Genomic DNA, 27,330 nt, shown 5'->3' with positions numbered 1-27,330 from the left:
CATGCACCATGAGATTTAATCCAAGGTGATCTTTTGTGACAAGGAGGTTAGCAAGTTTTATACTGCCTTGAACTGCTGTTATAAAAAAGAAACAACAACAACAAAACTGTTTACTTCATAAAAAAACTCAATTGTATAGATTATATACAGCCCATGAATCTAAATTTATGTGGTATATATATATATATATATATAATATATATATATATATATATATATATATATATATATATATATATATATATATATATATATATTGAATTACCATAATTACATTTTCCTGGGTATATTAAATCAAATATATTTAAATAGTAATGACATTAAGAATCTTCTGTCAATCTATCCAACAGTTAATCTAATGTAATTCCTGCTCAACTAAACAAATTAAAGCCTATTTGTTACGAAAGTAGGAAATGCGATATGAAAAAAAAAAAAACCTACAAATCTCTCTCCTGCTTCAATTGACCTTTATCAAAGGCAGCAAAAAAATATTTTGACACGCCGCAGGACACCAAGTCAACAATCAGTAAACAGGCTGTACATTGCATTAGATCCTTGAAAAACTTCCTAGCTGCTGAAGATTAATACATTATTACTGTTAAATTTAAACAATATTGAGCTGTGTAGTTCAATATCATTCAAATATTGATTTCCTGACATTTTTGGCTCAGAGGCCAGATGAATGCCAGGCTTCCTCTGCCTGTGAATTCCCCAAAGCCTGTCTGCTGAAATGCACGTCTGATTGAGCCATGTCTCAGTAATCTGTCTTGACAACATGCAAGGAGTTGCCATGTTTCCTTCTTAGCCCTAATGCATTTTTTGTAGAGGAACAGCCCACTCCGCTGCTGACTGAAAGCACAGGAGGGGGTTGGGGCACTTAAAATGCAGATTTTTTTAAATTAAATCAATTACTACTTTTTGGGAGACAAACCAATTAGTGGTCAATAGTCTAGTGTTGAAAAGACACCGTGGGCTGTCTCTTTGTGCTGCTGGAGATGGGGCTTACCGTGATAGCCCTTGTAAACAGGGTTTCTTTCCCTCTCTGAGCCGCTGACTGACTCCAGACTGACCACTGTATCACACAACTTTGCTATATGTTCCATAATTGCGTTGTTCCGTAAAGCACAGAAAAGAAACGCAAAAAGGTGATTAAAAGGTTAAAAAGGCTGCCAGCCTTATGTTAGGTCAGCATTATCTTATTTAGACTATACATTAAAACAAATAATGATGGGATAATTGATATACAGAGAAGTTTATCAGGAATTTGCTTTATACATATAATAAATACTGTGTATTTTGTCTCTCACAAATAAAAATGCTTTCTCAAGACTAATAGTGAGATTAAATAATGTTCTCTCTATAATGCTGTTTTCGGATTCTTGGGTAAGTCACATTAGATTGCCTATGAAATGTGACTATGAAAGGAAATGCTACTGACGAAAAGTATACTTGAACGTCAGATAAAATATTCAGACATTAAAGTGTGTGTATATAGACAGCTGTGGTTAGAACAAGGAAGGGAAAGCATGCCTAATAAAGTGCCAGCTTTATGCAGGGTCAATTAACTGAGACATATGTGATATATTGTTTTACACACAACCCACCACTGTATATAATCGGGGACTGAACAAAATAACACTTTTGTGTAAAGGGGTGGGCCTGGCAGGTGTACTAAACACTGACACAACATTAAAAAAAAACAACAACTATATAGACAGCACTGCAAAGGCTTCCTATCGTATGACTAAAATGTGAGGAGATGGAAGCATCCAGGTCATGAATACATCTCACACTTTATTATCAGATGCAGTAACCTTCAACCAGGCAGAATCAAGGTCTTAAAACATTCCACAGTGCTAAATAAACAGGGATCCCAATTTTACCAACAGCGCTGGATTTAAACCTGTTAGATCCTCATGTGGGTCAAGCAACTAAGCAGGGGCTGAAATTCTTGTTTCACTACATTACATGTATTTGTGAGATCTCCACAACTGACCCTACAAACGTTCGATAAATTAGGGACTCTGGCACGACATATAGTGTTCTCTAGTAGCGTTCCAATAGCACAATTATATCACACGACGATAACACTCAAATGTTGATGATTCTGAAACACATAATTAATTTCTTAAGCAGTTGATCTAGTGCCCATGCCCTCTAAAATAACTGTGCCTCAGTAATACAACCCTTCATGTATGACTTGCCAATTTTCAGTGTGGTTTCCAGTAGGTTTTTTTTTTTTTATGAATGCATTTATCAAACACTTTATGTTTTCTATTTCAAATAGTAATTTACTGATATCCAGCATGTTAAAAGCAAAAGCTGCTAAGTCAAGTGCTGTAAACAAATTAATATTAAAATATGCGCTGTGTTTTTTTTTGTTTGTTTAATAACCCATACCCAAGATTAGCAATGCTTTACAAAAAATAAATAAATAAAAAATGTGCCCACGGCACATATTAACGGCAAGAAAAAAAAAACCTTAGTAGTTGTAGTCTATATAAACAATGCTACATGAATATGTATGTGTGTGAATTTGTGGATGCTTTTATACAGTCAAGACTGTTTGACACAAGTACTGTATTAAATTCCAAAATAATTTAAAACTACACTCCATCCCAGCATTCAGCTGTTTGTGCTGGTAAAGATTTAAATCTGTTTACACTAATCCTGTGTTACATTCAAAATTGCAGGCTGTCATGAGGAACAGACAGGCAGACCCTGGTCCAGATGGAAGACTGGCTGGGAAAGAAGTGAGACAGGTGGGAGAGGGATGGGATCAAAGTGGAAGACAGAAGACTACTCCCCCTGCTGGCTAGAATCTCACCCGCTTTGCTTTTAACACAAGACAAGCTTTCCTGAATTATTTATCTGCAGCGTTTTAAATACCCATTTCAGTGTTTATTGCTGTATCCTTATACAATTTTCATATTGAAATGTGTTTGTCCTATTTTAAAACCTGAATGCTTTCAATTAAGAGTTGGATTCATTATTATTAAATACATTAGGTACTGTTTGTTTTATCCAAAGCAGACAACCAAAATCATTTGAAAGATTACTGGTAAATAATTGTACTGTTCAAATATTACAACTTTTTTTTCTTTTTAACATTAGTATAGTATATAAAAAGAAACGCCCAGAAAGAACAGCTAAGTCACTAATGTATGAGATATTTGGAGATTGTGTCAGAAAGAAGCATTCTAAACTCAAAAATGAAGCTTGTCTTAAGAATGTCTTCTGCCAAAAAAAGGCAACAGTGATAAACATTACCCTTAAACAATTTGAGTAGTTAAAGGTCTTTAACTAGATCTCGAAGTACTTAAAAACTAGCTGCTTCAGCGTTCGTATCAGGTGGGCATAAAACATACAAATATTAAGGTAATGTGCAACAAAGCTTGTTTAAAAAAAAAGACAGTGTTGGACTTTATATTATAAGAAAGCATTAGGATTATCTTGAAATTTCTATGTTGTAAACAAGTACTATAAATAAGATTTCAAACAAGATTTTTAATTCATTTGCATGCTTGTACTTTTTTTTCACTACAGTTAAAAGGTGGTGTCTTCTGTATTTTGTTTTTTTTTCCCCCAAAACTAACCAGACTTCTGTTTCTGGGTTTTGGCCTGCAACCAGCAGCTCCCAGAGCAGGACGGATCAGCTCTTTTCTCCCACTGTTCTCATCTAAAACCTGGCTGCAAAGCTACCCCAGCTCCCAGCTTTCCAGAAGGCTCCATCCCAGGAACCCTCAACTGCCATTTGGTTTGCTGTTTTTAAATCTCCCAGGACTTCTTTGCATCGGGTTCGGCTATGCTGAAGCGGCACTTGCTTCGTGAGCGAGTTATTATTAAACTTTAAGGTCAATTGTGGCACTAACAACTCTTTGGAAGCTTTGAGCACTCAGTACGGTTTGCTGGGCTAATTAAAAATTAATAGAAGGCAGAGTACATTTGTGGCTTAGAGCTTTTATTTTTCATTGTTTGTCTTCAATTTGTAAATAGTAAAATGGCAAATAATTTTCACTTTCAGCACTAAAACAGCAAGGCGCGCACACACACACACACACACACACACACACACTGCATTGAGGTTTTATATTACTACTTAAAATGTTTTAGTTTATGATCATACTTAAATTTACAGTATATTTACACTCTTGCTCCAGTCATAGGAATGGTTTGTATATGTCAATATAAGAAATATATGTTATACAATAAGTAAACTAGTTTACAGACACAATTTAAGTCCCATGAGTTATTTAATAGTTTACATTTAGAACACAACATCAGTATTTGTTTGACACAGTTCAGATAAGCAACTGTTTAGATTTAAAATACTAATCTTAGATAATAATCTCAGCTGAATATCTCGTATCTTACGCTACCGTATTCCTTCGAATTTAAGACACCCTCGAATTTAAGACGCAGCCCAAACTTACCATCCTCAATTTGAAGAAAAAATAAATATGTATTTACAAAGATACAACCTCAATTAAGCGGACTGACAAAACTGACAAGAAACAGTGTTGTTGTAGAGTAACCACGGAGCTTGTTTATTGTGCTGAGTACTATAGCACTTAAGATGGCGTCTCTGTCGTACACACACCACTCACTCACTTATGGCATCACGCATCCCAGCAACAACAAGCACAACACAACATCACGCAACATGTAACCCAGCAACCACACCAGCATCGATCACATTGCAAAGACAACAGTCAGAAAGGTATGCACAATACCAACCAACAGAACACAACACATGCATATGGAGAATACTCACAACTGTCTTTCTCCCAATTTGTGAACTTGTGATATGGCTTGGCACGTCGAAAAATACTGATCAGCATTTCCGATCTGTTTGTTAGAAACACAGAAATTGTAAAAGCTTATTTTGGAATTCCTCAGGAAGATAATGACTCTTCTTTGAAAAGGGCTGCCTGTATGTCATGGATGATTCGAGATCGGGCAGTAACGTTTTGGTTTGTCTTTTCGTAGCAGTAAGTGACATTGCTGCCAGTGTAAACAGGCAGTGGCGTCTTTGTTCGTCTTTTCTCAGCAGTCAGTTACGTTGCTGTTTGTGTACTCGCGTAGTCACGTCTTTTGTTGGTGATTTTACTACACGCATCACTATACTGTACTCGAATTTAAGACGCAGGCTATTTTTGAGAAGCAGAAGATGGTTAAAAAAGTGTGTCTTAAATTCGAAGGAATATGGTACTATTGTCCTATTACAATTACTAATGTTAAATTACTAACAAACAAACAAATAAACAAAAAACAAACCCAGAAATCTCTTAAAATAGACTTCATCATTTGAGCAAGTATTAAAGACCTTAGACATAAATAGGCATCTGTTTTTAACAGCGTCATCAGTTTCTCAGAATGGGGTGAATACAGGGGATCCCTCCCTTCTGCTTACAGAACAGTTGTGCCTGTGTTTGGACACTGGGCCGTCCACAGACTGCTTACTCCAGCAGCCAAAGATTCCATATGCCTAAACAGATGACTCTATCTCCACACTGTGATGAGGGCTTCGACTGAGACTGCGCTGAACCCAAGGCCTCAGACAAGGAAGACTCAGAATTATGTCCAAAAACATGCACAGGTTTGCTTGTTTTCTGAAACTGCTACAGAAACAAAACATCCAAGTGGTAGCCATCTTGGATTACAGGTCAACACCAGCAGTCATGGCATATTTTCACACTTAAGACTTCTGAAGGCAGCTTTCTTGAGAAGCTTACTAAAATTTATTTCCGAATCAGTATTATGGAGAATAAATAAATCAATACTGCATACTGGTATACAGAAAATCAGCTTTTTCATACCCCACCAGTTATATGTAACACACTTATCCTAAAGACCAAAACATCAATTACAGTATTGCCAGTTAGCCACACAACTTACATTTAGCATAATACTTTTAGCATTTATATTAGCATTAATATTGTAGTAGATTAATATTTAAACATATCAAAAGGAATAAGGAAAATAACACATTGAAAGAAAACTCATTAGCCCTCATGAGAAATGCTAAAATAAGCCTTATTAATACTGACTTTTCATTAGACAAATAATCACCCAAAGGCATTTACTTACTGTAACTGCCTATGGTAGCCCAATGAGATTATTTGTCTTCATAAGGCTACAACTGTTTTAAAACATGTTAATTATGAGATTGATTCATACTTCATTTCTAATGAGTTTCCCTTCACTATCTCTGAAACTACTAGACACGCTTCAAAAACTAGTTAAACTAATTCTTTATCAGATCCCATTAGATCTATTATTATCAGTTTCTGCGAAAAGCCCTGGGATAATGACCGAACGAAAACTGAGTTACAGATGAATACAAACAAGAAAAGCGTCCATACATATAATACTAAATAATAACATAAAATTCCCAATTCATCACTTTTCTTAAGAGTGTCTTTGATCTGAAAACTTAAAAAAAAGAGTTGTTTAACAATGTGAACAGCTGCTGTCATTAAATGTAAAGGTCCGTCCTCAGAGCCCACATGCTCGGCTGTCCTCTCATCTTGCCATCCTCTCCAATTAACTATTAACATGGGGGGCTTCACACATGCTCAGGGGGACTCTTTAACAGGCTTCTTGGCGAGTGAAACAACTGCACAGCGGGGGCCCTGGGAAAAGAGTAACACAGGCCTCCGAAAAAAAAAAACCCTCTGCAGCTCCGCTCCTCTTAATGACAGCTCACTCGGCAGTTCTCTCTTCAACTGCAGCAGCTTGAAGTTTAACCATTTCTTAAATGGACTTGCTGGAACATTTTCTGCAGTTCGGTGGGGGTGGGTTGGAGATATAACTAGGGAGAAGCAGCAGCTAGTATGCGATAAAATGATGCCTGTCGCTTATAGTGGGTACAACGCTCTGTTCTGCAATCGCATTGAGTTTTAATGTGTTTCCTGGCTGGCTGTAAAATTAGGTCAGCGTTCAAAACAGTCAGTCCTAAGTCGCATATGGTGAATGTTTTTTTATTATCGCATTGTATGCATTCATTTTAAGTGGATGTTTAAAATGTAAAGCCATTATAGAATGTTAGTTATGTATGTCCTGCATGACACACACACACACACACACACACAATATAAACTGTAGCCCATATTGCTGCATATAGCAAAGATGAAAATCAAATCTCTCTTTTGTTATTGGAAAGATCTCAAAATATTTTCCCAAATTAGATTCTGTGTAGTTTTTGCCATATGCCAAAACTGCATTTCATTCTTTGGGAATTGCTAAATGCATGTAACCTAAAATATATATTAAAAAAAAGTCAGTAATTTGTTTAAATACTTTTGAACTTTTACCATTTCTAATGTTTAGCTGAAATTCTGTATTTTACTCTGCTGTGAACATCGAAGGCCATTTATTCTGGTATTAACTCAACAGCTCTGGAGTATTTTCACTAGAATCCAGTTGCCTTATTGTCCTGGTCTCTCACGTTTAAGCTTGGCCAAAGCCAAGGTCATCCTTAGCTTATAGATACACATTTCCATGTGTAATGAGTTAGGTCTGCCTTAAATGGCATCTTGTACACATTAATGGACATTAATAATTCGCCCCACAGTGCTACTAGTTCACTATAAATCAGACATGTTTGCTAAAAACAGCCAAACAAGGATGGGCAAAGGATTTCCACCTGATCCTACAAGTAGATAGCCGTCCTTAAGGCACACTAGTCTGGGTATTGGGAGAAAAATGTGTGGCTTGCAAATCCTCAGATCACTTTAACAAGGAGATGAAAAGCAATGATTAACAAGCCATGTGAGTACACTTTAGGACACAAACAAGATATTGGTGTCAGCACCATTAAAAAGCCACCTAGTAAAAAGCACCATTGCTTGGAGTGCATGCTGAGTCAAGCGGTTTGAATCCCATTTGTGCCAAATTGCTAGTCTTAGCTGGAGCCAAAGGTAGCACAACTTTGGCCTTTGAACTCCCTGTAGGGTTAGGTGGGAAAAGGGCTGAGGGTAGTTCACTTCAGCATCACCTACTGGCCACAAGTCCAATGAGTCCAAGCAGAGACAATCCAAGCTGGGCCTCGTCTCTGAGGTTAAGTAGCTTGACAATGTTTAGCTGGCGAAAAGACGATTTCCTTGACAGCAGGAACAGTGGTCGTTGTCATTGGTAAACAGGTTGGACATTTCATAGCATGGAGCAAAAAACTGGGATAACATTCATAAATAATGTATACAAAATCTAAGATGTTTTCACCAAAAAAGTAAAATAAAAGATAAAGCCCACAATACCAGAAATATAAAGACAGTGAACGCTTATGTCACTAATAACGTACAGTTTTAATTTGTTCAGATTTACACAATCTACTTCTCAAAGGGAGCCAACTTAGACCGGTATCTATAAATATTCAAGCATACCATCTTGGCTACTACACAGAAAAATGGTACAGTGGGAAATACAATACTTGCAACTGCGAGACCATTTTAAGCCTTGCTGTTGTTTTTCGCCTCTAAAAGTCCACATTCAGGAAGAGGTTCTCATTACACAGGGGTGTTATTCCTTTCAGAAGCAGGTCTGGATTTTTAGTTGGCTATCATTATTTCTTGAAAGATAAAAAGTACCTTTCTAAAGCTTGGATATCTTCTGCGATTCTAATTAAAGCAGTTACATGTATCGTTACATTGTAGCAGTGGTGCACAATTCTAGCTCTCAAGAGTCATTCCTGTCTAGTTTTGTATTTAAACATTCCTAAATTAGTTCCATGAACTTGCTATGGGTCAATGAAATTAATTAATGAATTAATTACTGGAATGGATCTCGGGAGGGGTCGGGGCGTGGGGGGGGGGTCGGTGCTGCGATTTGCAAAGCAGTTCACCACTGATTTCGACGTATGTATACCTCTGTACCTTTTGGTCACAAAAACATAAATCAAACCATACAAATGTACATGCAAAGTTCACCTTAAGATATATCCTTCAATGGATCTGGTGCACAGTGTATAGTCATGGTGGCTTACATTTCTGGTACGCAACCACAGAATGCCAATATCTGATCTGGTCTCCAAAAACTCACTTGGCCGGAATACGTCAGTCACATTAGATCAGAGTTCAAGGTTTTAATAAACCGTACGTGAACGAAGTGCGAAGGCACTGTAACCATACAAACAGAAAGCGATGTTCTGAAAAGCGCATGGAGGCTGTACAGAAATGTTCTCAGACTGTGGGCATGTTCTGGGTTCTCTTTACAACAGATATCATCATCGTCACCCCAAATGGCTGATCCAAGCGAATGGACTCCTATCCTTAGAATGCTTCTTAGCTTGTTCTAGTAAAATAAAATAAAAATAACAAAACAACAGTTAGGAACCTTTGCACACAAGTATGTGATGTGTTTAAAACAATTTCACTGAAGTTCTCCTTGTGTATGCAATACCCCCACCCCCCCCAGGCAGTAGAGCTTGATCATTTCCCAAAATGTTTTACAAAAATATGTACATTGGAAATCCTAAGCATATAGAAAGAGAGGCATACTGTACTAAAATATTCTGAATTAAAAAAAATATCATAAAACACATGCACATACACACAGTACATATATAGAAATACCTAAATCGTTGCATGTTTATATCTTGCACCTTTGTGAACTATAACACAAAAGCCATACTGCTGTGCTCATTATTGTTATGGCAGCAGAACACCACAATTACATTTTATATAAAACAATTGTCAAATAGAGGAGCCACAGGACAGGGGGACAATACGATTTTTGAAAAGCTGTCTAGACTTGCTTTCAGAATGTCTGATGACTTACAAAAGCAAGTTGCATTTCTGGCACAGCAACAAGGCAAGTTGGCTGTAGGGTCTTAATAAGTTCTGCTCTCTTGCAAAAGACTACAGAACTACCAGGGAAGTGCCAAGACAGGATCAGAGTGCGCTAGGCCTCCAGCTGTTTGAGGCCAAAACTTTCTTGTGGTTCTACAATCAATTCCTGCTATAAAAAGAAATCAATATTTTTTACACTTCCAGTTCATGCTTAAACCTGCAACACAGAAATACCAATATTATGTTAACAAAAGCTGGCACATTTGAAACAGAAGCATTAGCTGCAGACTGCTAACTTCCAAAACTGATTAAATATATATATATATATATATATATATATCTATATAGGATATATTAATATAATATATATATATATATATATATATATATATATATATATATATATATATATTGTTATATATCTATATATATATATATATATATATATATATATATATATATATATATATATATATATATATATATATATATATATATATATACGTATTAGCATATTCAAGGCTCCATGAAAATATATTCTATACCTCTTGAGATAACATGATGGTGTATTTCTGTGTGTAGCTTCTCAGTTATATGCTTAACATCACTATTAAAGGAAAGCTTTGAAAAAGCATTACATCAAAGCAAATTCAATACGGTAGGAGTCATTTCAGAAAGTGCCAGGCATCGTGGTGCATCGACATTGCCCTCTTATTTCAAAATAATACAATGCGGGAATGTGGCGACATGCATCTCAGTATTTTAACATTTTTTATTTATTATTTTTAATATAGAGTATTTGGGTGTAAACGTTAGGTTTTCTTGGAGTTTAATAAAATGTAACTTATTTTTCTTTTTTTTAGTTCTGTGTTAAAAAGTTGTTCTAGCTCCCCTAAACTGCAGATTTATTTCAAACTTTATTAAGAAAAAAAGGTGTTTTGTAGAATGCTTCTGAATCTTCGAACTAGATAACTTGTGATTTCCAATAACGATAGCTTTCATGAACATCAGTACAGCCAGTGATATTGTAGAGTATAAACAGCGTTTTCTGAAAAAGCCTTTTGGACATATGTCAATTTCTGAAACACACAGATTTCCAAATTAAACCTGCATATCTAAGAATAATAAACCTTACTGTTTCAGTCACTTACAGCAGCAGTTTATTTGGCTGAAAGGCTCCCAGGGTGTGGGTGTCATTTGCTTTTTGCTTTCTGTAAAAATGTCCTGCTTTCAAGGAGCTGTCAGCGTGCTGGAGGAGCTGCTCCACACACGATACTGTGGGAACTGTTATGACATGCCTGTTGCCATGGTTACTGCAGGGAAGTGGGGTGAGGTGCCTGTCAGGGACCAATTTACTTCTCCAGAGGGACATCCACTCCGCAGGGAAGACAAGTCTGCCCGGATCTGTGCGGAAATCTCACTAAAGACTGCAAGTTCATCTATAATAAGCTAGATTTGGACAAAAGTGCTGCAAACAGCAAAGAGAGTTCAGTAATGAAACTCTTAGGGACTTAACTCCAGATCAAAACACAATTATATGATTTACATTGAAAAGCTAGCAAATAATTTTGGCTTTGTTAGAATACAGAATGAATCCTACTTTAGACAGATACATTAAGTTCAAAACAGTATTTTCTAACATAGCTGAGACTATAGACATCGGTCTGTTGGTTAACTGTAAAAGTAATGTCCAAAATGAATGGTATTTCATTTTAAAACAGCAATATATTTGCCCCGTTTTGGGTTTTTCTTTTTTTTTTTTTTGGAAAGCAATGGTAATGGTGCAAGACAGTCACAGGAGGATGTTGAGCTTTTGGTCCCAAATATGGCAGTGCAACTTGCCAACACTTTGGGGCTGCACAAAAAGACAATGGTATCTTGCAGTCCAGAGCTGTGTGCTTCAGAACAGTCAGTTGCATGTTACTAACAGACGGCACTCAAAATTTCAATTCTAATTACTCATAGGCCGATTAACAAAATAAACGTGCCACATTATTATTGTAAACAAACATATATTCTGTGCATTTACAATATCCCATTGCTGGTACAGAATTGTTTTAATTATATTTCTTATAAATGCACACTAATAAATATTTGGCGAACATTGCGTGCATAGTCATTTGAATGGAAAAATCGCCAAAATTAAAATAAAGGTTATGCATGCTGTCAATGTCACAGGGATAAAAAAAAAAGGGTCTGTTAAGATAAAACAGCATATTTCATAAAGGTGTATTGTGCCAAACTGTACTTTTCTCGCTTTATTTCTAAAGCACATCATCAGAAAGACACATAAACAAAAAGAACAAATAGAGATTTTCACTAGAATTCCTAAATGAGATCACCACTTTTTAATTTCCAGATTTCTGGCTTTACCACAATGGCAGTTAGGCGCACAAACATTTTGCAATTATGATAGATCTGGGCTTTTTTTTTTTTTTTTCTTCTATTACTTTTTCTCTTTTATTAATGCAATCAACTTTAACTTTTGGCATGACTATTTCTAGGGCGAGCCGAGTAAAACTCCTAGCGAGAGTTAAATGAACATTAACACATTGCCCACACTATGTCTTTGCTCTGCTTGTTTACCTCGTCAGTGCTTAGAAACAGCTTGTTCACTGTTGATTATTCGAAACCTCATGGTTCAAACCCTTCAGAGAGCGTTATGAAAACAACATTAGTTACTTGATTACAGAAGACGCAGAGGGCTTATGCTCTCTACCTGGGGACCAGCGCCGTCAAATCCTTCCTTGTGGATGACTCCCTGGATGGATCGCAGCTTGATATAGCCTATGCTCATATTACTGTAGAACAAAAAGGATTAATGCAGAGCAACAGATTAAAAATAGGCTTTAAAAGGCAAAATACAGATCAAGCTGCATAGTAAGCTGTGCTCTTCCTGTATAGTGACAAAACCTGCAGGAATACATCCTCTGTTTACGTTCCTCGTGGTAATGCCTTCTGTAATCCAAACTCTGGTTTGGGGGTTTTATTTAAATGCAGATTAATTTAACTTGAAAAAAATCTGCAAACTGCATTCCTATAGCTCTCCTGCCACTGTACCTAGAAATTTAAATAAAATAAAATATATTGTTAAGGACTATTAGACCACTGTTCCTAGAACAAGCAGAAAATGAATTTCCTAACAAAAAAGTTGTCACCTCCTTTCTATCTGAATGTAACTAGTACAAACAAACAGGTATTGAAAGTATGCAAACTGGACACTATTAAGCAGTATGATAAAATGTGTGCATGTTTCTAACCAGGAATTACAGTATAGGATAACTGCTGATGACCAGTGTCAAGAGCTTCCATTTTTAATTGGGGCGACTAAAGTGGGCACTGGCACAGTAAAGGAACTATGGTGTAAAAGAATAATGATATTATTTATGATATTATGATATGCATTTGATTTTTTATAACCAGTTTGGCAGTTACAGCTTTTATGATCACACTTCATGATCGTATAGCTGGCAAATGTACAAAGCACTGCAGTCTGTAATCTATTTTCCAAAGAGTTAATGGAAAATATTGATGACTAAAATAAAAATCAATTAAAAAAAATTTAAAAAAAAAACACATCAGAAGTCAGCTGTGATTGTCTGCTATTAACTACCTCTGTGCCCTGAAACTCCACAAAAGAGAAAATCTGCTGAGACCAAGATGGCTTCATTATGTCAGCCTCACTTACCTCCAAGAAAATTAATGATTTAATGAAGCAACTTAAAGGATGCAACCACCACAGCATTTCTGTGTTAAATCACAGATAATTAACGACGTGTTAATGAACTGCTATTCCAAGAACACCTGATCAATGTCCTCTTCACCTGAGCTCATCTTGTACAGTCGTTTTATTTTAACAAAACAACCTGCAGACGTGAAGACATTATTTGCTTCCACCCAAACATAATAAATTTGCAGGATTCCTCATGCTTTTTTATTTATCTATTTATTTATTTTTACAGTGCATTTCTATATATACATAATTCTATACTGGAATCATAACATTCTAAATCGATACCATGCTCTGAAGCTATCTCAGCACAGGGACAATTTGTATGTTTTTTTGACAGCTATTCTATATTATAACATATACCTATCAGGTATTCAGGTTATGATGAAATACACACTTCTCACATAGAAGTCAAAGCATCTGTATACTGCACATCACCATAAGCCCATACACTGATGTGCAACCATTTCTGTACCTGTCAAATACATTTTAATAGACCACAATAATAATGCACTACAATTAAAATAATGATTCAGACCTTCCCTTAAGCTCAGGTAATACAAACCCTATAGACATCACTTGTGTAACAATTCCACTTTGTAAGGCATGTTTTAAAACGCCAAACAGGGTTTACATACTTATGCTGAGGGTCAGCGCAGTACAACACACCTGTACACTAACCACCACACTGGCTAATCTGTCAAAATACATAGCTGTCAATGCCATATCATGGCCAATCTCCCACGGTAAATATAACATTACTATTCATAACAGCTACGACAGATACTTATTTTTGACTTGTGTTCAAGTACAGTGCAAGTAAGCCAAGAATATGAATGTGCGTTGATTTTACAGAATTGACTCTTCTAGTTGAAAGGTAATCTTGTTATCTTCTCATAATTATCAAGTCTGGGTTTATGTGGTAGCGTGAATTAACAGATGAATGGTGTAATTCAGGTTACACATTTGTTTTTAAGCAGTGTAAATGCTGACGCTTGCTAAGTGGGTGAATGTAGAAATCAGCTATATCCGGTAAAAGATATAGCTAACGGTCTGTTATGCTCAAGAGGCAAAACAGCTCAGGATCAGAGGTTAGTTGATATGCAGAGGCAAAGAATGTGTACATCTGAAATCTTTCAGGCTTTGTATTGATGTGCACGGCCACATTGCGCATCTAGCTCCAGTGCATGAATTTGGACCAGTATTTATGTTTTGGTAGTGATAAACACACTGGCATTACAGTCATTGAAAAATACAACTGTGTGTAGCTTCTCAGTTATATGCTTAACATATTTGCATAATTATTCACTTTGTTAATCTGGCCCTATGTTATAAACTGAAGCACAACCACTTCACACTGCAGCACATTTAAAAGGGAAGATGAATTAAAACAATTAAATCTGCTGTCTATGGCCATGTTAAATGTCTTGACGAAGACTGTAGAATAATTGAAGAGTGTCCTCTGGTACAGCAGAGTCTTTTTCTCGCTCCCTGCACAGTATTGCTAATTTGCTTGTACCTTCAGCTCATCATCACTCTTCAGCAATCTGATAGGTAATAAAGCAACAGGAGGTAAAACAGCACAAAGCCTTTTACTTCCTCACACTGCGATAGCACATAGCGTTTCTAAGCAATTGCTAAGGTTAGGCTATCAAAGCTCTGAAAAAAAGAGTTATTATGTAAGTAGACACCATTAGTGTACGATACATTTAACTGCCTTAAAATGGGATATTTTTCAATACGATTATCATAAAAAAGAAAGCTGTGTTTTACATATATTTTAAATCAATGTAATCATTCAGTCTGGGGGTACTCTGGCATTTACTGTTTCAAGATGGCTACAGCAAAATGCAAAGGAGAATGCTATCTGAAAGGTTTTTACTATGGTTTATTAGAATCCGGTAAAAAATATATTAATAACAAAAAATCACATTGTATTTGTTTTCCATTTGGATAGCACCATTAACTTTAATTAAGCATATTTGTGTGTGGTGTACTGTAGCGTGTTTACAGTATGCTTTACAACACTTTGCCAGTAACACAGTTAAACGGTTATAAGATCCAGAATCGTGTGTGTGTGTGTATGTATGTATGTATATATGTATATAGATATATGTATATATATATATATACACACACACACACACACACACACACACACACATATTGGTATGCTAAATGCTCAGCCTCTTAACAAGCAAAACAGGATCTGCTTGCTTTGCAGTTCACTAAACACACAAAACACATAAAAGTACATTACATGAACAGTAAATAAAACAAGTAGGAAATGTAATAAGTTACTGATTAATCTGGATACCCTTCCCAAAAACTGAACCAAATCAGAGGTGGCATATAGGCACTATTTTAAAAGACACACTTTCAGAATAAAACTATTTTATTTTTAGTATAAAACTGACCAAAGAAAATGCTGGATTTTGTTTTCTTCAACTAGGGATTTGTAAAATGAGTTACTTGCACATTTTTCTTTTAGTACTGGTTTTTCACAGTCATCACTTTATTTAATATATAATATCATGTATTTCCTGCTGAGCTTCAGATCATATACATAATGATAATATGTAGGTGATAAACCACAAGAGCAAACGTGTTAGCTAATTAAGATTAAACTCCGAGAAGCGACTGAGTATACCACTGCTCGGCAAGACATTTCTTTTTTTCTGTTATAAAAGTAACACCATTTTAACAACAGGGTCCATATCACCTGGTGAGTAATTTATACCAATTACATGATATCATAGAATAGCCCAATTTATTAGTCAGGAAGTCAACATGGGGCATCTTGCATGCATGAAAATCTAGTTTAAAGGATTAATTTTTAGTCAATGAGCTGTCATTTTGTCTCACTGATGAGTCTTCTCCTCACAGGATGTTATATTTTCTATATTTATGACCTTCATGAACAGAAGTTAATACATTGTCAGAAGGTACTGCTGTCTGTAATTTGGTAAATGGTCTGTCAGAGCTTTTATCAAATTCTAAAATCTTTCTGTAAAGGTTATTCATTCCTCTCTTTTTCCCCTCATTAACATCTCTCCAGCTATTTCCACAGTCTTTTACAGACGTGCCACTCTTGTGGAATAAAATACAGTTCCCACATACTGCTTGAACTGTACAGTAGATAGTGTTTAACAAATTCAGTGCACTGTTTGGTTAAAGAAACACTAGAAATGAAAAAAAATACACATTTTATACAACTACAAACCACATAAGAAGTTACACTACTGTTTATTTGATTGTTTAATTGTACATGTTTGCTGTCTAAAATTAATTAACTTATTAAGGCACAAATGATCTATCCCTACATGTGCCAGTGCACAGAGTATTGATACTAACGATGTTTTAATGTCTTCCCCCAATTGTTTTTTTTTTCATTATACCATGTTATTGATCACTAAAGAGTTTAAATAAACATTTGTTGTCTATTTATTCTGATCTGGGATCAACACTGCTTATAAAGCAGTTTGCTTCCAAGTACTTGTTTCAAGCACATGAGTCAACTGAACTTTTTACTGAGCAAACAGGCGATTTATTGGCCAACCGTACATTTTAGTATATTTAGCTAAAATGCATGGAGCTTAATTAAACGTAAGCCTATGTGTGCAGCTGACCAGATTGCTTTGTTTACCATGTATCCAGAAAAAAAAAGCCTTCACAAAAAGAACCTGTCTGCCCTTTGATCATGGGAGACACTTAGAACCGTAAAACAAAGAATGTAAACACCGTTTTTATTTGCTTAAATTCACTAAACCCTTTTACTAGCTAATTTACTTCTACAACTGAGATGTATTTTAAATGCCAAATGTATAAAGTTATTTTCCTTATCTTTATTACTAAAGCACTTGTTATAAAACACAACCAATTATACTGTCCATTACCTATCATACTGTATACCATTAATAGGTAACTGCTTACCAGTATGCAAGGCAACACTTAGGTTTCCACATCCAAATGTAAAATCCTTTTAAACTAAATAAAGAATTGTAAACATCAATATGCCATCTTAAATTACAAAAAATATCTATTTTTACCTATAATACTTTAATATGAAAAGCTTACAAACGTACCTTGATTCTGTGGCAGATTCCAAAGGCAGCTCATTAGGATGGGAGAAGCTGTGACATGTGGCTGCCTCACACATATCAGTATTCATTGCATAGTAGTGACCAAATCTTGAAGATGATGCCAGAGTAGTCTAAAAGAGATCAAAATGTGGATCAAGGTCCCTGTAAACTGGGGGTCTAAAATACTCAGACACCAGCAGAATTATAAATGTAAATTCAATATTTCAGCTGCCCAAATTCATCATTATAAATGCTTTGTTTCCTTTATAGTTGGGACCATTGGTTCCTAAATAATCATTACTCATAAGGCAGACACAAATGCATCCCACATAGTCAAATGTCTAGTGAAACATGAGGTACCTTTTAATTAGAGGTACAGTAGGTACAATTCATCCACAAATCCAGTACTAATAGAAGATATAATTGCTTGTGGTTTGAGGGCTAATATGACTGTACTGTATGTCTCAAAGCAAAGCGATGATGGAGCCAAAATTCGGTCAAAGGTATTTTGCCGTTTGAAATGCCAAAATTGCATATGTTACTCAATTATTTATTTATTTGTTTATTTACTTTTTTTTTTTTTTTTTACAGTGAAATGCATAGCTCCAGCAGGAAAGCAACTAGCATAGTTACCGTTTTTAAATAAAATAAGATTGCCTTCCTTATAATCTATTTTTAATCTGGATAAGGGATTAGAATGTTTTTTATTGCAAGCCCCACCAGAGCTCATCTTTTCATTGTGTACGGCCCAGCCTCCCCAACGTTTTAGAGGGGCCTTGACTAACTGAACTTTGATCTGATGTCTTCATTGAGAAAAACTCCAGGTTGCTGATTTTGGATGCAAATCCTCAGTGAGGCCTATTGGCGTTTTGTAAAGATAGCAAAGAGAAAAAAAACGAGAAAAGAAGTTTCCAGGCCCTCTTAGAGAATCCAGGGGGCACGCTGGTGTCCTTAATCCACATTGCAATACAGATTAAGGTAGGGGATAACCTTTCTTAATTCAGAAGAAAGAGTATAGCATCTACAAGCTGGGTGGAGACGGGGATTTAGATATAATAAAACAGTGTGCAATAAAAGCATGGTCTGTGTCAGGCTCCTGTGAATAGGCCTCAATGTACCAGATTCCCAGGCCTAGTGGGGAAGCTTGCAAAAGCCTACCTGAATCAACTAAGCGTGAGTAATCTGCCTTAGCTGAATGGCCGGGGTGAAGCCTTTTCTTTCCTTAGAAGTTTAAGAGTTGATAAATGTATTATCAGTGACTATTAGGCTCTGTGCCTGTCACCTCCTCAGTTCTGAGGATAGTCTGGAGGAAAGAAAAGGGAATGGCACTGTCAGATAGCAGACGGCTTTTTCACTACCTTCTGCTTCTGATGTTTCTAATTGCAACACTAATGTGCTCGAAACCTCAGATTTGAGATGAACCAAAGCAGAAAATTGATTTCATGCTGTGACAGTTTATATATTGCTGCAAGTACACAAATGGCTCATTCAGAAGGAACTGCACCTTCTAATTTTGTTTAGAGATAGCCTTAACTACTTTGTAACCTTGGAGAGAGATTGGTTTTTATAACAGCTTTCCTGTAATATAACATTTCACATTCTTTTGCAACAATAAAGAATTTGAACTTCATTTTTTGATTGTTGTTGTTTTTTTGTTTTTTTTTTATGTTTTATCTTTCTCTACGTCATGCAATAAACGTTTATGGAGTTCATGCTTTTTAAATGCCAGTTGCCAAACAGGCTGTGTTATAGAAAAATCTAATTTAAAAAAAAAAGTACAAGAACCTTTTTTTCAAATGGATTATATCTGTTAAAGCTTCCACAAAGGGCTCAGTGGTTTGATACAAATTACAAGTGCTTTCCACACACACTTAGCACATGGATAAACACTTTATTAGCTCCATTCAAAATGTACTCAAGAGTGCTGCATGAAAACCAAGAAACAAAAAAAGGGTGTGTCTTGTAACAATATATTATAGTACTTGCTCATATGCCTGTTCAAACGTAATCAATGAACTGAGGTAACCGATCCCTAAACAAGAGTCAAAACCTTCAAGCATACTTAAAGTGGCCCATTACAACATTTGCCAAGTCATTACCCCTGTGTACATAGAAACAAGCATCCCTAAAAGGCCCTGCCTTGGGAACCTCAAGAGTGTCAGAAAAGGACATAGTAATAAATAAAATATTTTTATACGAAATATTAAAGACTAACTCAGTTATAAATAGCTGGGAGGAGGGGGGTGGTGGTGTTATAAAAATGCTTTGTATGCCTGTTAACATTTCTCACAGCAGTTTGCAATATGTAAAAACTTTTTTTTTTCTGCTATACTGTGTGTAAAGTTTGTTTGGGGATCTATGCTGCAGTACAATGCATAGCCTGTAGACAGTACATAAACTATACATGCTCAGTAAGAAGGTAAACAGCTTTACTTTCAACACCCATTTGTCATTAGCTTATAAGACAACCAAAGACTACAGTATACAGGTCTAGAAAAGATAACTGCAGGCTGCTATTGTGGTCTAGGAAAAATAACTCTCAAAACAACACACAACTTGTGTATGCCCGATAGTGAGTAAAAGTTATAATTAAGTTACCGCTATTTCATTCGACCGTAATTGTGCAATAACACGTTAAATCACTTGAATCTGAATTTACGATGACACTTGTAACCAGGGTGAAAGAGAACATAAAGGCAGCACTAAAACCTTTTCCCTGTTGTATTGTTGAGGTTTTCATTGTTCACAAAAACACAATGGAATCCGACAGAGCCACCTTACTCTTTATTGAGGGAGTGGCCTATTAAAGTTATTAATGACAATATGCTTTACTGTATACACTGCCTACTGCTCTTTAATCTACACTAGTCCTCCTGTTGTCCTACTGTAGCCCAAGGGGTTGATTTCTGAATTTATTAAACATCTCCAAATACAACAAAAAGGCCACCGTTAGAGCAGGTGCACCCATTTTACCAGCGTTGGTATTTCAGATCCGCTGGTGTTTAGATCTTAAATACATCTCACGGTATCACAATAATCTGTTGGAGGCTTGTGTATACACTACACTAAATCCTCCTGCAGTGGCCTACACAGTTTCTATACCTGTACTTTGGGTAGGATCTGATACCGCCATGCTATTTTCATTGCTAGCTCTTCTTCCACTTCTGTATCTGAGATCTCGTCAAGCAAGGGGGCTGGAAGTTCCTATAAACAAAAATCACTAGAATAGAACAAATTGATCACATTAACAATTTTTTTCAGCAAAAACTGTGAAAACTAGACACATGCTTCGGTAGTTTGATCCACTAATGTTGCAAAATGCCTACTATAAAGCTTCTATAAGTATAGTGGTACCATAACTAAAATTCAGTCCACAGCTAGTCAGTTTAGTACATGCTTATGTGAGTGAGTTTTTTGTTAAGCAAAAGAGCATCTGATCAAACAAACCAAGTCTTGGATTACATAAAAAAATAAATAAAAAAATACATTCAAACCATAATCACGTTTCAAAAGAATTATTTATATATGTAAATATATATATATATATATATATATATATATATATATATATATATATATATATATATATATATATATATATATATATATAAAATGAAACCTATAGGAACATCAGAAGGGCAGCAGGAAGGAAGTATTATTATTTTTAATTAATAATAATTGAAAATCTGAAAGCAGTACGCTGGGGGTATCTATGTACACTAGTTTTGTACCACAAGCTGGTGAAAAAATCCCAAGGAGATTATCCTTCTACATTCAATAAAAACAAGCTATTGTCGTGCAAATAACACCTCAAATTAACACCTGCAACGTTTTGTGGCATCGGTTATCCTCATTATGCTTGATTATCCACGGGCCAATCAGCAGTGCTCACAGATCAGCTTTCTATCCCAGATCATTAGGATAATTCCTTTTTTAAGCACTCATCCAACTCCCTGGGCTGGCCATTGTTTCAGCTTTTGCTCCTTACATAATCAGTGACACACCTGTTGCTGTCACCCCACGTTGCTCTGCTTTACTTTTACAGCCGCGTCGTTTGTGAGACTGGAGTCTCAGGAGTAGATTAAGCATTTTACACCAGTCAACTTTAATGTAACAAAGGAGGGAGGTGAAGCCAGTGTTCCCTAAGGTGATAGTGGCCTGCTGCTACTCTTCCTACTCCAGTGAACATGCACACACGCGGGAGAGCCACTCACCGACTCAGCTTCTTTACACTCGGATCACTCAACTGGATTGAACCTGGTATTTAAACTAATGAGACCCAAAACAGAAACGTAGCACGTACTTTCATTTTTTTTTTCAATTTCATCCCATCATTAATTTTAACCTTTCAAATACTTCCACATGCCAAGAGCTTCATTGATTTTTTGTTGTTGTTTTACACGCCACCCCTGTTACGATAACATTTAACAAACTTTTGAAAACAATCTATTTGATTTTATGGAGAGAAAAAAAGTCCTAAATAAAATAAATGTCCCAAAAATGGAAGAATGCTGTGTATTTTACAGTCCCTTGCATTATGAGAAAGGGAAAAAGACATTCTTGGTATGTACGATTTATCAGCATTTAAAATAATTACATTTACATGAATGCTGTCATAAATTTAGCAATATTTAAGGTACCGTCCCTTCCCATGGGGGTTAAAGAAAGCAGTTAAAGGCAGAAGTGCTCATTTGCAACTGACCTCCTATTGTATCTATCACAATATTTACCACTGCTGTCCACCTGTGTTCTGTTGTTAGGCAGTTTACATTATGATGTTTTGGCAAAAATGCACATAGAGACAATCTAACAATCTGAGTCCTTTCACAGTCAGATTCTCCAGGGTGTAATAAAGCCCAAGATACTGCAGCCCACAGTTAATGAGGCTTAACCTCACCCCCGGTAAGACGGGTTAATTACCTATGTATTAGGCAGGCTAAAGGCTTCACATACCTCCCCATAAATTTTCACGTTTTATCAGCTACTGCAAACCGTTAATAAACTGGCAATTGTTGTTCAAAAGTTCAGCTTGACAGAATCCCCCATCATATGCTAGCCATTAGTAATGAGTTAGATGCAAGATTTGTTTTATTATAACAATTATTTATTTATGTTTTTAGATAATCAATTCACTACTGTAAAATTGTTAAGGAGATATTCACAATTAAAACATATCCATAAACACACACACACACCCACACATATATATATATATATATATATATATATATATATATATATATATATATATATATATATATATATATATATATATGTGTGTGTGTTTATGGATGTGTGTTTTGATTAATTATACTTATAAATTGAATCTATATATATATATATATATGTATCTGTACACACACATATGGCTCTCAAAAGTATTCACCCCCCCCCCTTGCAGTTTTCCACATTTTATTGTGTTACAACATGGAATCAAAATGGATTTAATTAGGAGTTTTTGCCACTGATCAACACAAAAAAAAGTCCATAATGTCAACGTGAAAACTAAAATCTACAAATTGTTCTAATTTAATTACAAATATAAAACAGAAAATAATTTATTGCATAAGTATTCATCCCCTTTGCTATGACACACCTAAATAAGCAACTAATTGTCTTTCGAAGTCACATAATTAGTTGAATGGAGACCACCTGTGTGCAATTAAGATGTTTCAGATGATTTCAGGTTAAATACACATGTCTCTGGGAGGTCCCGCAGTTGGTTAGTACATTTCCAAACAAAAACCACATCATGAAGACAAAGGAACATTCAAAGCAAATCCGGAATAAGGTTCTTCAAAAGCACCAATCAAGGGAAGGATATAAGAATATTTCCAAGGCATTGAATATCCCCCGGACCACAGTAAAGTCCATTATTAAGAAATGGAGAGAATATGGCACAACTGTGAATATGTCTAGAAAAGGCCGTCCTCAAAAACTGAGTATCTGGGAGAGAAGGGCACTAGTTAGGGAGGCCACCAAGAGGCCTATGGCAACTCTAAAGCAGTTACAGTCTTCCAAGGCTGAGCTTGTAGACACTGTGGATACGGCAACAAATGCCCGGGTGCTTCACAAAACTGGCCTTTATGGGAGAGTGGCAAAAAGAAATCATGCTGTGGGGATGCTTCTCTGCGTCAGGGCCTGGAAAGCTCATGAAGATAGAGGGCAAAACGGATGCAGCAAAGTACCGAGAAATCCTACAGGAAAACCTGCTAAAGTCTACAAGAGACCTGGGATTTGGGAGAAGATTCATCTTCCAGCAGGACAATGACCCCAAACATACAGCCAAAGCCATACTGGAGTGGCTTAAAAACAAAAACGTCAATGTCCTGGAGTGGCCCAGTCAAAGCCCGGACCTCAAATCAATTGAGAATATGTGGAAATAGTTGAAAATTGCTGTTCACCAAAGGTCCCCATCCAACTTGACGGAGCTTGAGCAATTTTGCAAAGAAGAATGGGCAAAAATTGCAATGAGCAGATGTGCAAAGCTGGAGACTTTTCCAAATAGACTCATGGCTCTAATTGCTGCCAAACGTGCCACTACCACATATTGACTCAAGGGGGTGAATACTCATGCAATCAATTATTTTCTGTTTTGTATTTGTAATTAATTTAGAACAATTTGTAGATTTTATTTTTCACTTTGACATTATGGACTTTTTTTGTGTTGATCGGTGGCAAAAACTTCTAATTAAATCCATATTGATTCCATGTTGTAACACAATAAAATGTGGTAAAGTCCAAGGGGGGGTGAATACTTTTGAGAGCCACTGCGACGTACGAGCATGCATATATATATATCATAATATATACTATATATATATATATATATATATATATATTATATAATATATATATACATAAACATATTTATGTACAATACTGGCAATACCAAATACATTTAATTTCAGACAACAGCAAAGAGGGTCATGTTGCCAAGGGTCTTAGCTAACAGGTGTGTTCTTAAAAACTAAAGCTTGAAAAGTCAAGATTTTGCTGTATTTTGGTAAGTTAAAACCTGTTAATAGTGTTTTTTTTTTTTACATGACAAATCCATTCTTCATTTAACAGCTGGTAAACTAACAGAGATACATTCTTAAAATGGCAACTGAAAATACAGAGTACAGACACATCATTGGTACATAGATTCTTATGCAATGTAATTTAGAAGATTGGAATCCTAATGCTGGCCGCATCACGGAGCTCTGACTTCAACAGGCATGACTGCTTTCAATGATGATGGATAAATTGCTGGGTGGTAAAATATTATATCTAAGGCAGGTGATGGATCTTTTTATCATGTACTTGTCTCAATCTGTCCCACACCGTTGTAAGATAATTATGGTCTGCAAGATTGTCTTTCTCTACTTAGTCATGTCAGTGGCATTTGTCATAGTTATATCTATGAGAAATAAAAGAACAGTAATAGCCTGTCCAGAAATTAACATGCTTTGTTACTTGATATATTCTTTAACATTTTTATAATGCATCTCACAAAAGAAATGGCATACACTGCAAATTACATACATTTAAAAACAAACTGCACAGAAGACAATGGAATAGCTGGTTTGCCCATTTACTTTAATGTACAGTTTTCTTTGCAATTCACAAATTACAAAACAAAACTAGAAATTTCACCAAACTGAGCTGTTATTCATTATGTTATCTTAACTGACCAAATGAGACCCGATATATGTAACCAAAAAATATCCAAAACATCTTTGAAAAAAAAAAAAAAAAAAGATCTGTATTCTCTGTGCAGAATTTTACCAATTCTGTTCTGGAAAATACGTTCAACTAAATGTTCCTTTCTTTATAGTTATTTTGTTATTAGATGAATGCTTTCAAATACTTTTTTACAAGTTTTTTTAATGATAGAAAATAATTATATTATATAAATATTTATATATTTCATTGAAGTAAACATTTCCGTAACTGCAAAATATCACCCAGCTGATGTCTGGATGAAGCTATGAAAAGAGAATGCCCACAGAAATACTTCAACATGAGGGAGTAGCTGTCATATTTATCTTCCTCTGGGGAAAAAAAAATTACAAACAGTAATGAAAAGCCTTATTTATATTAAGAATAAGTCAACTGCTGTTCTGTTACACGTGCATGGGTAGAAACTACTGGATAATGCTTTTAGCCCATTATACCCTTGTACAATCATGGTAAATAAATGCTAAACTACTTTTCTAAGGAAATTGTTCAGTATAACTACTATGTTAAACTGATGGGCCAGGGGTGGGGGTAAACTGAAATATATTATAATGAGCAATTAAAAGTGTAAATGAGATATGCATAAGGAATTTTCCACTAAAGGTGTTAAACTGCATTACCTGTTAGTTGGTTTAACAAGACAATACGCATAATTCCCCAATGGATTTCATAATGATTTTACTTTTTTTTTTTTAAATGTACATCCACTTTTTTCACAGGTGCCACATATCAACACCTACAACAAATATTTCTGGAAGGCATCACCTTTTTATGTTTCACACATCTCTAAAGCTTTTTACAAACCTAGTACCTTCACAAACCTGTTAAAACCCTAGATTTAACCCCCCCCCCCCCCCCCCCCCCCACACACACACACACACACACACACACACACAAAAAAAATACCAGATTCTAAATTGCACAACCACATATCATTATGACATCACTTTATCATTTATGAAATAATGTAAATGATTCCAGTAATTTAATTTTCAACAATTTTACCTTTTACCTTACATAAAGTCTAAACACATTTAACTTGTATACATACACTCACAACGTGTATACTGGCTTACTATTGTTTTTCAAAACAAAGGTTTGAGAATGATTTGTATAAATATTGACCTGTATGGTCACATAAAAAACAGGCCAATGCAGATTTATGCCTCTAGGCAGCAAGTCAATTAGTCATGGATGTCCTGCTAAATGCAGATGATGCAAATAAAGTGTACAGTACATGATAGTAATCGATTTAATGACTGTTAAGAGTTATATGCCAAGAAGAAGAAAAGAAGATTCATGACATTAGTTTACCAGTGTTAACTCCCAACCATAGACTAAATATAGCGTGATCACCACTTAGATGACAATGGCCGGAGAATGCAAAATGATGGCTAAAAACCTGTCCATAATCCCTAGCAACCTGCACAATTACATCATCATCACAAGCTACAGTAAAAGCCATATCATTGATAAGCACAAAAACCAAGGCATGGAAGTAACATGCATTTCACTTGCTATGGATAGAATCTCATACCTAGTGTCTCTGCAGCTTAAAAAAATAAGACCAGAGGTTTCTAAGATATACCCCTTTAATCACAAAACTATTGCTGTCTACTGTGCTTTGCATATTGTTGCACTTGTCATTTGAGACACAATGAGGCTGACCTCAGCCTTTCGGTAGCAACTAGTTGCCTGTTTTGTAGAAATTGTGTGCTTGTACTACATGTACTGTAGATATACATTACCAGTAAGTGTAACATTTACCTTTTTTTGTATGTTTTAATTATTTTTTCTATATTTTGTTAATTACTTATGCTAAGTCCACCCATCGTGACCAAGCAGTACTGTGCAACCAATAGCAAACGAAAGGGGTGTGATGACCTGCAAAGGATCAGAAGGTACCCTGGACAATATCTGACCATCCTTTTACTCCCATGCTCTAACCAAGCCAAACTGCTTCCAAAATGTGTCACTTTAAAACCTGTAGTCAAAGAATTCAGAGAAA

General features: G+C 35.7%; 1 protein-coding gene across 1 annotated transcript in view; it reads right to left on the bottom strand.

Annotated features, from left to right (window-relative positions):
* The window catches only part of LOC121294992 (elongator complex protein 4-like), a 62,106-nt gene extending 35,319 nt beyond the window's left edge, over positions 1-26,787 (bottom strand). The window contains exons 1-6 of the mRNA XM_041219254.1: positions 26,725-26,787; positions 20,703-20,804; positions 17,604-17,731; positions 12,508-12,589; positions 9,098-9,291; positions 1,007-1,116 (exon numbers count right to left, since the gene is read on the bottom strand). Coding sequence (XP_041075188.1) covers positions 1,007-1,116; positions 9,098-9,291; positions 12,508-12,589; positions 17,604-17,731; positions 20,703-20,804; positions 26,725-26,787 — 679 coding nt within the window. The remainder of the gene's footprint in view (positions 1-1,006; positions 1,117-9,097; positions 9,292-12,507; positions 12,590-17,603; positions 17,732-20,702; positions 20,805-26,724) is intronic.
* Between the last annotated feature and the right edge of the window lie 543 nt (positions 26,788-27,330).

The sequence above is a fragment of the Polyodon spathula genome, chromosome 19, assembly GCF_017654505.1.
Source record: "Polyodon spathula isolate WHYD16114869_AA chromosome 19, ASM1765450v1, whole genome shotgun sequence".
NCBI lineage: Eukaryota > Metazoa > Chordata > Actinopteri > Acipenseriformes > Polyodontidae > Polyodon > Polyodon spathula.
This window is presented reverse-complemented; position numbering and strand designations above follow the sequence as displayed.